The sequence below is a fragment of the Eublepharis macularius genome, chromosome 11, assembly GCF_028583425.1.
Source record: "Eublepharis macularius isolate TG4126 chromosome 11, MPM_Emac_v1.0, whole genome shotgun sequence".
NCBI classification, from domain to species: Eukaryota; Metazoa; Chordata; class Lepidosauria; order Squamata; family Eublepharidae; genus Eublepharis; species Eublepharis macularius.
The window spans coordinates 55287164-55300114 of NC_072800.1; the positions used below are offsets into that span (position 1 = coordinate 55287164).

At 40.9% G+C, this 12951-nt stretch overlaps 1 protein-coding gene across 7 annotated transcripts in view; it reads left to right on the forward strand.

The window, feature by feature from the left end:
- DGKB (diacylglycerol kinase beta) overlaps positions 1-12951 on the forward strand; it is a 327502-nt gene that overhangs the window by 84419 nt on the left and 230132 nt on the right. For all 7 annotated transcript variants that reach the window (XM_054991403.1, XM_054991404.1, XM_054991407.1 and 4 more), the window contains one exon: positions 12209-12294. In XM_054991403.1, coding sequence (XP_054847378.1) covers positions 12209-12294 — 86 coding nt within the window. The remainder of the gene's footprint in view (positions 1-12208; positions 12295-12951) is intronic.

Sequence of the window (12951 nt, forward strand, 5' to 3'; positions counted from 1 at the left end):
GCTACCAGTAGCACTTCCATTTTGTTGGGATTAAATTTCATCTAGTTAGCCCTCCATTCTAAAACTGCCTACAGGCACCTGTTCATGGTTTCTACAGCCTCCTTGGGATTCCAGTCTAGCAGTAATGAGAAAGTGGTCAGTGTCAAGGTTCCTTGTATCCACAAGCAGGTCTGAGTGGAAAGGCAAGAGCAAAACAGTCAAAACCGGGGAGTGAATGCTCACTTCCCAAGGCAACGGTTGCCACCACCAATCTTTCTGGGTAACCATCACCTTGAGACCGAGAGACAAATCTCAAGCCCTCCCATGTGTTTAAACAGTCCTGCATGGTAGACCACTTTGCAAACACAATTCCACAAAACAATTACTTGGGTAGTTGTGGCAAATAGGACTCAGACGGAAGCACTCAGACCCCAGGTAACACCATGGAAATATACTGAATAGTTTGAGAAGAGTGCAAAGATTACAAATGAAGTGTGTAAACAGTAAAGAAAAATAACAAAGCTAAATAATTATCCTGAAGTACTAGACAGGCTTTGGTATTCTGACACAGATGTTATCTTGACTGGTTAAAAGCACAAAGTCCAGGTGGACTTGAAAGTCTGAAATCCAAGAGCAAAACTCCTAGTAGCACAGCAACCATGCAGAACAAGGAGCAGCAATGGTTTGATCCTGATTAACCAGTCAATGGTGTTGCATGTTCTTCTACAGTTGATGATAAAATGTAGGTGTAAAAACTCCTTTCTATCCTCTGACCTGGAAACTGTGACATCATCTTCCCATGCGTGTTTCAGTTTGACCTCTGAAAAAAATAGAGTCATGATAACTGCACTTTTCCATAGACAGACTTCTGTGCTTAACCGGGGCCAAGTCCTGAATCAAAGGTTTGGAAAGCCAAGAAACAGGCTAGGCAAAGCCAGTTTCTCGACAGTCAGTTTAACCACATTACGGTACAAGTTCCAGACATTCTTAGTGGAATGCAACTGTAGTTCATTGAGAAAACTGACCAGCTTAGTCTTCCATAAAGCGACTGGTCTGTAGTAGAATTCTGAGGTATGCTGTTTCAAACTGTACATGAAGAAGGGGACCTGCACCACTGCAAGAAGGGGGGCATAAATTAGAGCACAAGTGTTCGCATCTGACCTTGTAAGAGGTCTTGAGTCAAATCCTGATGTACAACAAATATGTCAGCTTGCTAGTTTTATGTGCTGGTAGCATTTTTTTTATTGGTCAGGAGGACAACTAAAAGTCTGTCAGAATTGCCTACCACTGACTAGCCTTCTTGGTGCACTAACCATCAAGAATATACAACTCCCAGATTTGTTTACTGTTGTTTTTGCAAAGGTAGTAAAAGGATGTTTCAGGGCATAGTACAGTCTAAACATTTTATCTGGACCAACTACAACATTACAGAATAGTGGTATTATCTTTTCCCCACTTTTCTGGACCTAAGGGAACAATGTTTAACCAGTACACCATACTGGAACTCATTTTTTTTTATTTGAGGCTTCAGAATGTTAAATAGTTGCAGTTACAAAATGATAACAATAAGAAGGATCTCTTACAGTGAACTCCTATCCAGAGTTACACCATTCTAAGCACATTGAAATCAGTGGGCGTACACTGGAGTAACTCTGTTTAGGATTTTACTGCTAATGTATGTTTTGCTTGCGCCTCTGGAACACAGGAACACAAGACTTGTGTATTTGCAACATATACTGGCAGCACATCCTTTCATTTGCATTCTCCATCAGAAGCTCAGTCCTACAATTGTGCTTTTTGATAAGTTGATCTTTTGTGTTGCACATAATTAGAAAGAAACACCTAGTTTTGGCTACTGTCTGAAAGCCAGAGGGTTTTTTTTAGCAGTTGCCTCTTGCTATCAGAAACGTGCACCTGCTAGGACCTAGGGTGACAATATCTCTCAGCAAGTACCAACATTTTACTACAGCTCTGTATCTTGCAACCAGCTCTGCATATGTTGTGTAGTGTTGATGTAAGCATAAAGTGTTTTATGTTCATTAGATTGTTGCTGTAAAACATTACGCATGTATCACCATACCATTTTCATAGGACTACTTAATATTTTGATTCAGTTTTGCATGATTGAAACATTTTTCAGTTTTTAAAACTACTTGCTTTGGAAGAAAAAGCAATATGTAGCTATCACTGTTTTAATGATAATAAGTTTCAAAACCCTCCTTTTTAATGTTAAATTTAACTGAAGCAAAACACACATACACACACAAATTTAAATTACCATTTATGATGAGCCAAGGTAACGTGAATCAAAGCATGGTGAATTTATCTTTTTAATGTGCTTTTACAGGAGATTTGTGAGGATAGAAAGTAAGTTGTAGCATACATCCACAAGAGGGCAATGTTCAGTATGGGCTCAATTCTTAGTTTAGCTATTATTTCATTGAATGGAGCATCACATCTGAGGAAGAATCCTGCCTCCTATAAAAAGGATAGAAAAATGAGTTCAATCGACTCCTAATTCATTATCCAGCCAATGTCATCTTACATAGTCTTTTTATTTAGTTTTGTTTTTCCTGTACAAATATAATATATTTCTAAAATTCTTATATATTGTTTCTTTTCTTTCTTTTATTCTGGCTGCTGTAGACAATATAACTTTTTTTTATAGAATAGCTATACAAATTTACAATACAGTCCTAAGCAAGTCTACTTGATGGGCTTACTTCTGGGGAATTGAATTGAACTGATACTCAGTACATAGAACAGATTTGCAAATAAGAGATCATTGGATGGGTGCCACTTATCTACTATTGTTCTTTTCTCCTCCACCTGCCACTTTTGAGCTTCACTATCTATGGAGCTTCTCCCAGTTTTAAATGCAGCTGCTATACTCCATGCCATGTAGGGGTGTGCATTCCAAAGTCTGAGCCAAAAATACACACAAAAACCACTGTTTCAGGTCATTACCATGATTTTCTGGAATGGTAACAAGAATCTGGGGTTCTTAAGCATTACAAAAAACACTTGCTGAAAAATCTGTGTTGTTTTTTGTGTTCAGGTGCTTACCATCAACAGCAGCAGGCATCTCATTTTTCTTTGATTCTCCTGATTTCCCAGGCAATGACATTTCTCCCTTCCAATCAGATCCTTACAAGGGATCAGAAGGTGAGTGTTCCTAGCCAATCACCTTTCAAAACAAACCCCAAAGATGGAATTTCTGCAGAGGAGTCTTTTCCAAGCTGTGACTGGTCAGCAGCCCCAAATACATATCGATAACTTCCCATTGAGTGTCCTTTAGAGTCAGAAAAAACAGGGAGGGAGAAAGAACCCTGACCTTCACCTGTGCCACCCCTTGTCAGCAAAATCAGCTTCTGTGGCTTTTAAAGTGACATTCTTGAAGCTAATGTGTGACTCTGATCAAAGCAGTGAACCCCAAAACAACTTGTAAAACAAACGTATCTTGTAGCTTAGACCACAGATACATGCCCAGCCCTTTGTCACTCCTCCTCCCACTCCAAGAATTCCTTAAATAATAGTAGTACTAATCAAGGTTCCCCAGCAGTGGATGCCCAGCATGCAGACATGTGTCTCATAGCAACCGGATGATTAATGGCATGCAATCACACACACACTCTATTTTTTTTAATTGAATATTTTCAAAGATTGCAGGAATGGAATGGAGGGAGGTTTTCTTCAAAAGAAGCCTTTCTTATTTTGTTTAAGGAAAATAATAGACAACTACAAGAATGGATGGCATACATAGAGTTTTCAGCAGAAAGGTAAAAAAAGAATTGTTTGCCAGTCACAGCACCAATTCCCCTCCCCCCAGTAGGAATCATTGAAGAGGTGTGCCTGCACTGAATGGCACTTGCTTTGGGGTCTGTAAAATCAATCCCATTCTGCTTGAAATTCAGGAGTCTTTAGATTAGAGGGAGGACCACATTCTGTGTAAATAGTACTATTCTTTAAAAACAGCTGCTGCAGACTCTGAAATTGGTTCGCCATTGAAAATAATGCTTCCAAAATTCCAGAACCCAGAAAAGAAAATGATTTGAATCCTGAACTGGTAATATCCTACCTCAAAACCAGCAATTATAGTAAAGTTTCCCCCATTGAATCCTGGTTTCGAAATTATAACTTTTTTTCTCAGTGCACATCCTCAATGCCACCAAGTGAAGAAACAACAGTTATTTTTTGTTGGCTTTCAAAATGTTTCTTAATGGATAGGCAGGCTCCAAAGAATAGTGTGGCCAAAAGATGTGGCAAGAAGACAGGGCAGAGAGGTTCAAGCACCACTTACTCCTCTGCTGAGGCTTTGTAATTTCCATGCCTTTCTCTGTATCCTTTAGAGGATCAAATGGCATTGCATTTCTAAGGCCTGTTCAGTCATTATAATTTTGTTGATTCAACCATGTGTAAGGGGGAGATTGCAGTACCTGCAAGCCTCCTGATATGTATGGTTGCTAGTTTCTGTGAATGGGGAAACAAACTAATTTTTCAGCTTCAGTACATGCGATTGGAAACCTAGATATTTGTGTGTACTGAAGCTGGAAAATACAAACACTGCCCCATTGACACAAAATTTGTTCCTTCTATTAGCTATAATCTTTAGGCGTAATTCTTTTCCTCAAACAGTGGCTCAGTTGTCTAGCATTGTCTGTGGCAAAGATTAATACAAAGCATATATTTAACGTCTCTTCAATTTGTGTGTTTGTCTTTTTATCATCTGCTGGTCTTACAGTCTATCTGGTTTTCTGGTATGTTTAAAGGTGAATGTGTGTTTGTCTGTCTGTATATATATGTGCTTCTACAGCTTGACCCAGGGAAACAGTTTGTTATACTGTATTTTTTCAAATAGTAACCTTCTTACCAATGCCCATCACAGGCTGCTTTTGAAGAAGAGAGTAGTGTAGGGGTGTGCACTTCGAGTATCCGATTTGGATAAAATACCCAAATCGGGCCCAATTTGGAAAGCTTTGGCATTTCCAAATCAGGGCCAGCATGCTTAAGTTTAAAGGACTCTTTCACAAGCAGAAGGGCCCTTTAAATTTTCCCATTCCTACCCTTACCCCCCCTCCCACACTTAATTGGCACTGTGCTGCAGGAGGTGGCCCTCCCACCTCCCCGCTGGCCTCCGACTGCGGTGGCCCTCTCTTCCAGCCAGCTGGCCATGCTGACCATGGCTGTATGGCGACGGCTGGAGGGAAGGCCCTCTGTGTCGGCCAGCGGTGGCTGCGTGGTGATGGCAGCAGGCAAAGCTCTCTCTGCCGGCCAGCTGGCCACGACGGCTATGGCTGCGTGGCGGTGGCAGGGAAGGCCTCCGCCAGCCAGCTGGCCAGCGCAGCATTGGCTCCAGCCTTCCACCTGACCAGGTAAGTGGGTGGGGGGATGGGGTTTAAGGGTGGGGGTGGGCCTTCCCCCTCCCCCGTCACTTCAGTATGCTCCAAATCTTTACAGAGCATACTGAAGTGACTTAGAAACTCAAATGCAAAGCAGCATGCCACTTCGGATTTCAGGTTTTTCCGAAGCTTTTTCCTGCTTCAGGTAAACCCAAAGCAGGAAACCTGAATATTTTTCGGGTGCACACCCCTGGAGTAGTGTCAAAAGCAGTTTATGATACAGGTTGGGGCTCAGCTATTCAAAGAGAAAAAAACCTAGCTAGATCTAAACATCTTTCCAGTTCCTGATCTATTTGTTTCTCACACTCATTCTTTGTAATTTTATTTTAACATTTGATTTGACTTCCTTCATTTGGGATCTCAGTGTGGGGCAATTGTTTAGCTGAGGTGTAGCACAGTAGTTGTTTCATATGAACGTATCAATCAGTGTAAGACTATGCAGTACTTTCTGCAAGAAATATTAGGGTTCACGGAGCAGTGTTTGTTTCCCTGCATATACACATACTGACAATCTGAGTATTTAGCTTGGTAAGATTGAGGGTTTTCTTTTAGAAAAAACAAATATGTTGAAAAAAGACTTAAAATTGATGTTGATTATTTTAAATGTTTTATATTAATGTTACTATTAAGAGCTGAGATTAAAAAATAGGAACCAGAAAATAAGTGTAAATGTGAGAAATCATGCAGTTGTCACAGCTGAATTTTTCTATACAAGTTACAATACAGTTATAAAGAGTCACAGTTAACTAAGTGACATGAAAATTGCCATTCTCATAACATTGTGCAATTTGTAACTTGCACCTGTTTTTACTCTGAAAAGAGTTTCACTGTTCAGTGGTTGTATCTCTATGGGAGCCATCAACTTCAGTCAACAACTGTTACTGTGGATTTAATTATGCTGAAGAATCTGAAATTCAGTCACTATTCACCTCATAGGAAAATAATTTTTGTGCAAGTAGCAGTTGGACAGCACCACTGTGTGAAACAACAGAGAGGTCACCATTTTTCAAAGGCTTTGTCCTGGAAATGTTCCAAAATCCATTCAGTTCTATACTTGAAATGTTTAAAATCTGTGAATTTTATACGTACCAGTTAGAACTCTGATCACATGGTGTGTGCTGACTTTTTAATAATGTGGGGTGATACAAAGAATTTTAAGGAGGCCATTTATCATCTAAATCAGTGCTTCTATCCAGTTGTACCATTTATTACTCAAGTCTTTGTGACTTCTGTGTTTCAAGCAGAAAAAGTCTGAATGGCTATCGTATCTAGAAGATAAGACAAAACCTATGCAAGAATTAAAATGCTGTTATAATAGTTCATAGTGACCTACCACTGTTAAGTGACACAAAGCAGTACTCTGCTCGAGTAGAATCTGGCCAGTCATGAAAGGCAGTCCCACATAGAGGTATGCAGTTAGATGTTACAGATGCAGTCCTTGAGATATCATGCATTTTATCAGATTGGCAGTATTTGATATGGCTCCTGAATCCCCAACACCAGATTCCAGTATTACCAATCCAATAATAATTGATTCAGGAATTCTTCCAGGGAGGGAGGGGAAGCTAGGGAGGAGGAAGTGCTCCCACCCCAGCTGGATCGTGGTTCATAAAGTTTAAAAGACCATTATTTCCTATGGGTGGTAGACCGGGTCTCTCTGGAGCCCACCTGTACCGCATATAGGACAAAATTGGTTTTGGGATGCAATCCATTCCTCTTGCTGTCTTGGGCGGAGGTATTGGGGAAATCATGGTTTTAATTCTGTATGTGAAACTCGAGAACAGCATGATTATAGTTTTCATTAAATATAAGTATTGTTCCAGTATTTCTGGAACTATTTATTTATTTATTTATATCTTCTATTTCTAGCCCGCCTCCCCATGAACGGGCTCAGGATGGGTTACAATAAAATGCTCAGTGAGCATTAAAACATATAAATTACATTTAAAACCAAAAAACACCACAAATACATACAAAAACAGATGGTGCCCCCCCCCCTCCAATTTCCCCAATCAGGATATAAACAAAGCAGAACAAAGGGGTGAGGTGGGGCACAGTTTATAATAAACTGGTGACTATGCTTATAGGGAGGCAGTTACGTTGCCCCTCTGGTGGGAGACCAGTAGGGAGGCTCCTAAACGATCAAAGACTGGCCTCATCTGTACGCCTGACAGAACATCTCTGTCTTACAGGCCCACCAAAAGGATATAAGATCCTGGCGGGCCTGGGTGTCCTCCGACAGAGAGTTCCATCTGGTTGGGGCCAGGACTGAAAATTCCTTGGCCCTGGTCGAAGCCAGTTGGGCCTCCCTGGGGCCAGAGACCACCAGTAAGTTCTTGTTTGCTGATCTTAATGCTCTCCGGGGTACATACAGGGAGAGACGGTCCTGCAGGTGTGCTGGTCCCAGTTCATTTAGGGCTTTAAAGGTTAAAACCAAAACCTTGAATCTAATCTGGAATTTGATGGAGACCCAGCGCAGCTGCTGCAAGATGGGAGTAATATGTACCCTGTATGGTGTGCCCATCAGGACATGTGCAGCAGCGTTCTGGACCCGCTGTAATTTCTGGGTTAGACCCAAGGGAAGCCCTGCGTAGAACTGGTTACAGTAGTCTATTCTGGAGGTGACTGTTTCATGGATCACTGTAGTTAGGTCATGGGTCGACAGATAGGGTGCAAGCTGCCTGGCCTGTCGAAGATGGAAAAACACAGACTGGGCAGCTGCCGTGACCTGGTCCTCCATCAATAAAGAGGAATTCAGTATCACTTTGAGACTCCGGACCAATGAGACAGGCGCTAATGGTGCCCCATCAAAGGTCGGGAGCTGAATTCCCAAATCTGGCAGCCCCCGGCCCAAGTACAGGACCTCCGTCTTTACCAGGTTAAACTTCAGCTGGCTCTGCTTTATCCATCCAGCTACAGCCTCCAAAGCTTTTACTAGGACATCAGGAGCAGAGTCAGGCCAGCTGCCCATCAGCAGATACAACTGGGTGTCATCCGCATATTGGTAACAACCCAGTCTGAAACTTCACACCAACTGGGCAAGGGGGTGCATATACAGGTTGAATAACAAAGGGGAAAGTATCGCTCTTTGCGGAACACCACACACCAAAGACTGGTGTGTGGATAAGCTCTTCTAAGCACCACCCTCTGTCCCCGACCGTGGAGAAAGGAGACAAGCCACTGCAAGGCAGTGCAATATCAATACTCATGGTATTTAACGTGTAAATTAGAAGTTTAGTGTTTAAATTAGAGTCACAGTTTGCAAAGAACTTTTCAAATAAAATTAACTGCATCCAATCTGAGTTGGATTATTATTTTCAGTTCAGTTTCTGATGTTTCCATGTGTCAAGCTCATATGAATATTTTTTCCATTTTGTGCATATGATGGCCAGAGTAATTGAACAAGTGAGGATTTGTATGTTCAGTCTTTGTGTTCTTGGCTAGTTAAATCTGTCGAGGAGAGGCTAACTCTGTGGCTGGGCGAATAATACTTCATTACAGGAGAAGTCCACCCCCATTTTCCTCAGGAATCCCAGTGATAAGATATTTTATTTTTAAAACCTTGGATTTGAACAACTTGAGCAATAATCCTTTGATGTAATAATGAGCCCTTAATCAGTGTCTGACTGAATATGACTGAATATGAGCAAACAGAGAAACAATCCAGAAATTACTTTTTGGAAAAACTGGTGCAGAATGCATTGAACTCCCCTGAAGGGCCAGGTTTGCAATCTGGGAGTATTTCTGGGCTCGACAATACTTGACACACAGGTTGAGGATTTGTGTTTTACCAATTTAGGTTTGTTCACCAGCTGTAGGAGTTCCTGGAAAGATCTGATCTGGTCACAATTCTGTGTGCTTTGGTAAAACTACATTGTAATATAGGTTATGTGATGTTCCCTTTGAAGAAAACCTAGAAATTCTCACCATGAAAACTACAAAATATGGCTGCAGGAAATCTGCCCTGGTAGTTATATTGTGCTACTGATTTGTCAGTTCCCAATTTATTTCTGGACCTAATTCAAAGTTCTGTTATTGATCATTAAAGTTTTGGTGTTTGGTCTGCATATGTGATCCTAGCTAATTTGAGATAGAATACTCATATCCTTTCTATGGTTTCAAAGACCATAGTCACAAGCCCAGTCACACAGACTATTTTCCCACACAGGTTTTCGCTAATAAACTCTACACAGACATAGATTCACTCAGGCCTTTCCACACAACTTGCTTGACCTAGGAAGAATAGTCTCTCTCAAATATACACAAACTGACCCATGTGCACATACAGTTTGCCTGACCTAGAATTTGGCTCTCAGGGTTCCATGCAGCTTGCTTGATTTGGCCAGAATCCTTTCTCAGAGAAAACACACACTCTCTCTGGAACACACAGTTTCATTGAACTTGGCAGAATAAATATTTTCTCTAGGAAACGCACAGACAGCTCCACACGGGTTGCCTGACTTAATTAGAATAACCTCTCTCTAAGATATCCAATGGGTGACGGAAAAACTTTCTCTCAGCACTAATTAAAAACCACCCCCCATGGTACAGCTACCATTCAATCAGATTACTCTCCACTCACCCATCCAGCCCCCTCCTCCTTTCCTCAGAGGCCAACTTTAAATTCACAGTGACAATGATCAAAACCTCCACGTTAGCAAACTGAAGTAAAACACGAATACAATATATTACATGCAAAACATTAAACATAGGATTATACATGGTTTAGAACTCATGTCTTATGTAATATATCTAGTATATTTTACTTAGAGTTGCCAGGTACCCTTACCCTTCCAGCAGGACGGGGAGGGGGGGGAACTTCCAGGAGTGATGTCATTGTGCAGGCCACAGGAATGCTTCTCCACTTCACACCAGGCTGGTTCTTAACAAATCAGCCCAGTGTGAAGCATGGGAGCACTCCTGCGGCCTGCTCAGTGACATCACTCCTGGGAGTGACGTTGTGCCACGCCTGGAGTACACCCTGGGAGGCCCATTCCCATGCCTTTTCCTCACTCTGGCCAGGTGAGTGGTGGCAAGGGGTGCAGGCTGGAGGCAGAGGATCCCCCATCCCCACTTAAAGCTCAACTAGATGAAACTATAGATGAAAACCACATTTGTTATAATAAATTACTTTCCATTTATTTTTCTTTCACCTGATATATGCACTTTGTATATGATTTCAGTGTTTGTAAATACTATGCATTTTTAAAGTCTGTTAATGGAGAATATGCAGTTTACCCGTAACTACAATAAGTATGTTCATGTGTGTTTGCATACCACCGCATGCATTCTGCAGTATACATACGCACATTTTGCATAACAGGTGAATTGCTGGTCTTCATTTCAGCTTGGAGCTTTACCACCAGCCAAATTAATATGATTCTGTTATATAATCTCACTGTGTTGTAATTGAGAGAGATAAATCTGGCCTTTAATTAACCCTCTAAGATCAGTCCATGAGAAGCCTCTCTCTTCCCAGGAAGTGTGCAGCAATAAACAGCCAGGTATCTAACCATTTGCTCAAACTGTCATCCTAGGCTAGAGGAGTGACTATTTTCCTAACCTTTGATGGCCCAATAAAACCAGAACCTATGGGTAAAACATGCCTGGCTGGATAGGGTGCTATGGGTGGCATGGAGGGAGGCTTCCCCAATACAGGATTGGGGGAAATCCACCCTCTCAGGATAGAGGTTTAAATGATCTGTAAGCCCTGTGTGTGTGTGTGTGTGTGTGTGTGTGTGTCTATTTTTGTGTATGTGTTCATTCATCTGGGATCAGGAGTAAAGGGGATAGTGTGGTGATTTGCTTCAATTTCCTGATGTTCTAGTGTGATCATCCCAGAAACACTTTGGGATGTTAAGGTAACATCAGTGGCTCTCAAGTTAATTTAGATAGAATGTTTTCTTTTTTTACTTTGTATCAGCTGCCTAGTCTTTATGTCATGATACTTCTTTCCTTGCATGTCCTGTGCTCTATGTTATATATACTCTAGTTTAGTACAATAAAGATCTTTCTTTGGTAAAGAACGAGCTGTGTCAAAGATTCCTCCGCAGATGCTCGTTTATGTTGGCATTCTCTGCACACTCAGAGGCTCACCAGTTTCAAACTGCTGGTGGAAGCAACTCCTGACAAATCAGTTTGGTGGTGGCAGAACTGAAGGAAATATAGCCAGGGGAGAGGGAAGTGTGGGAGTCTGTACACTCAGGTGATTAAGTGGAGCACAAGTGAATGGCAAGTGAACAGGGAGGAATACACGTGAGTCTGTTCACTTGCCAGGCAAGTGTCATTTGTCACTTGTAGCTTGGCCCTCAGATGTAGTAAACACACAGATGCACTCTTGCCCTGGCCATAACATTCTATTTTTCTGCATTTCTCATTCTGTTACCATTTATAACACATTTTCATTATTAGACATGAAGTTTTCATTTGTTTCTAGTCTGCAGTCAGCCCTAGGTTGCAAATACACTTTTTGAGAAATGATGTTGTTATAGCTATTTGGCAACCACATACTAGTTAATCTTTATACATTAAAATATAGTGCCCAGGAGATGAATACTTTACTGTTCTCTATAATAAACTACACATTATAATGAAACTAATTTTATTGGATCACTTACAGTAATTAGCATCTGATGGCTATTGCCATTATAGTTTAGCCTATTGTATCTGAGAGTTATAATCACTATGAAGAGTGTGCTGTCCTGTTGCAAGCTGACATAGGTTATTTTTGACAGTTTAAGCAAAAGAAACAGCTAGGTAAGCTTTATATTCATAGAGAGAGTCAAGAAAACAAGGTTGCAGATAATTGCACACACTTCTTTCTTTTGCAGATTAAATTTTTTCCGAGATGTTCCTGATTTTCGAGTATTGGCATGTGGTGGAGATGGAACTGTGGGTTGGATTCTGGACTGCATAGGTAACATTTCTTATAATTTCTATTGATCTACCTTTTTTTGTAGGGGAACACTTATCAGATGTTTGCAATTTGAATTTTACTAACAGCTGAAACTAGAATTCCTCTGAGAAAGCAAAACTGCCTGTTCTTATGGTAGTCAAAGGCTGCAACACTGTGCAAATTTACATGGGAGTAAGCCTCACTGAATTAGAGGGACTTACTTCTGATTAAACATGCACTGAAAGGAATGGAGGCTGCAGAAAACAAAAGCAACTTTTGAAAAGTGTGGTAGAAATGCTAACTAGCCAAAGAAATGCATAGTGAACTAAGGTCTGTAAGGTGTTCACTTATTTTCATACATTGTTTATAATGGATGTCTTATTTTAGTGCTGATCCTCTTTCATTACATTGGACTTTACTCAGTACTACAGCACACTCCTCATTAAAATTTTATCTACCATATCTTAACATGGTACATATAAAACAGGGCTCTTTTGTTTTACTGTTCCTAGGAATAGACCACAGAATTCTCTCACAGCAGTCCAATTGTTTTACTTGAATAGAATATGTGGTTTTACTTTACAGTGACACTTTTACTCAGTTCCCATGACATTAATGGCTAACAGAGAAGACAATAAGTTGTGGGTTTCTCTCTGTGGTTGCCATATGAGGAAGGTT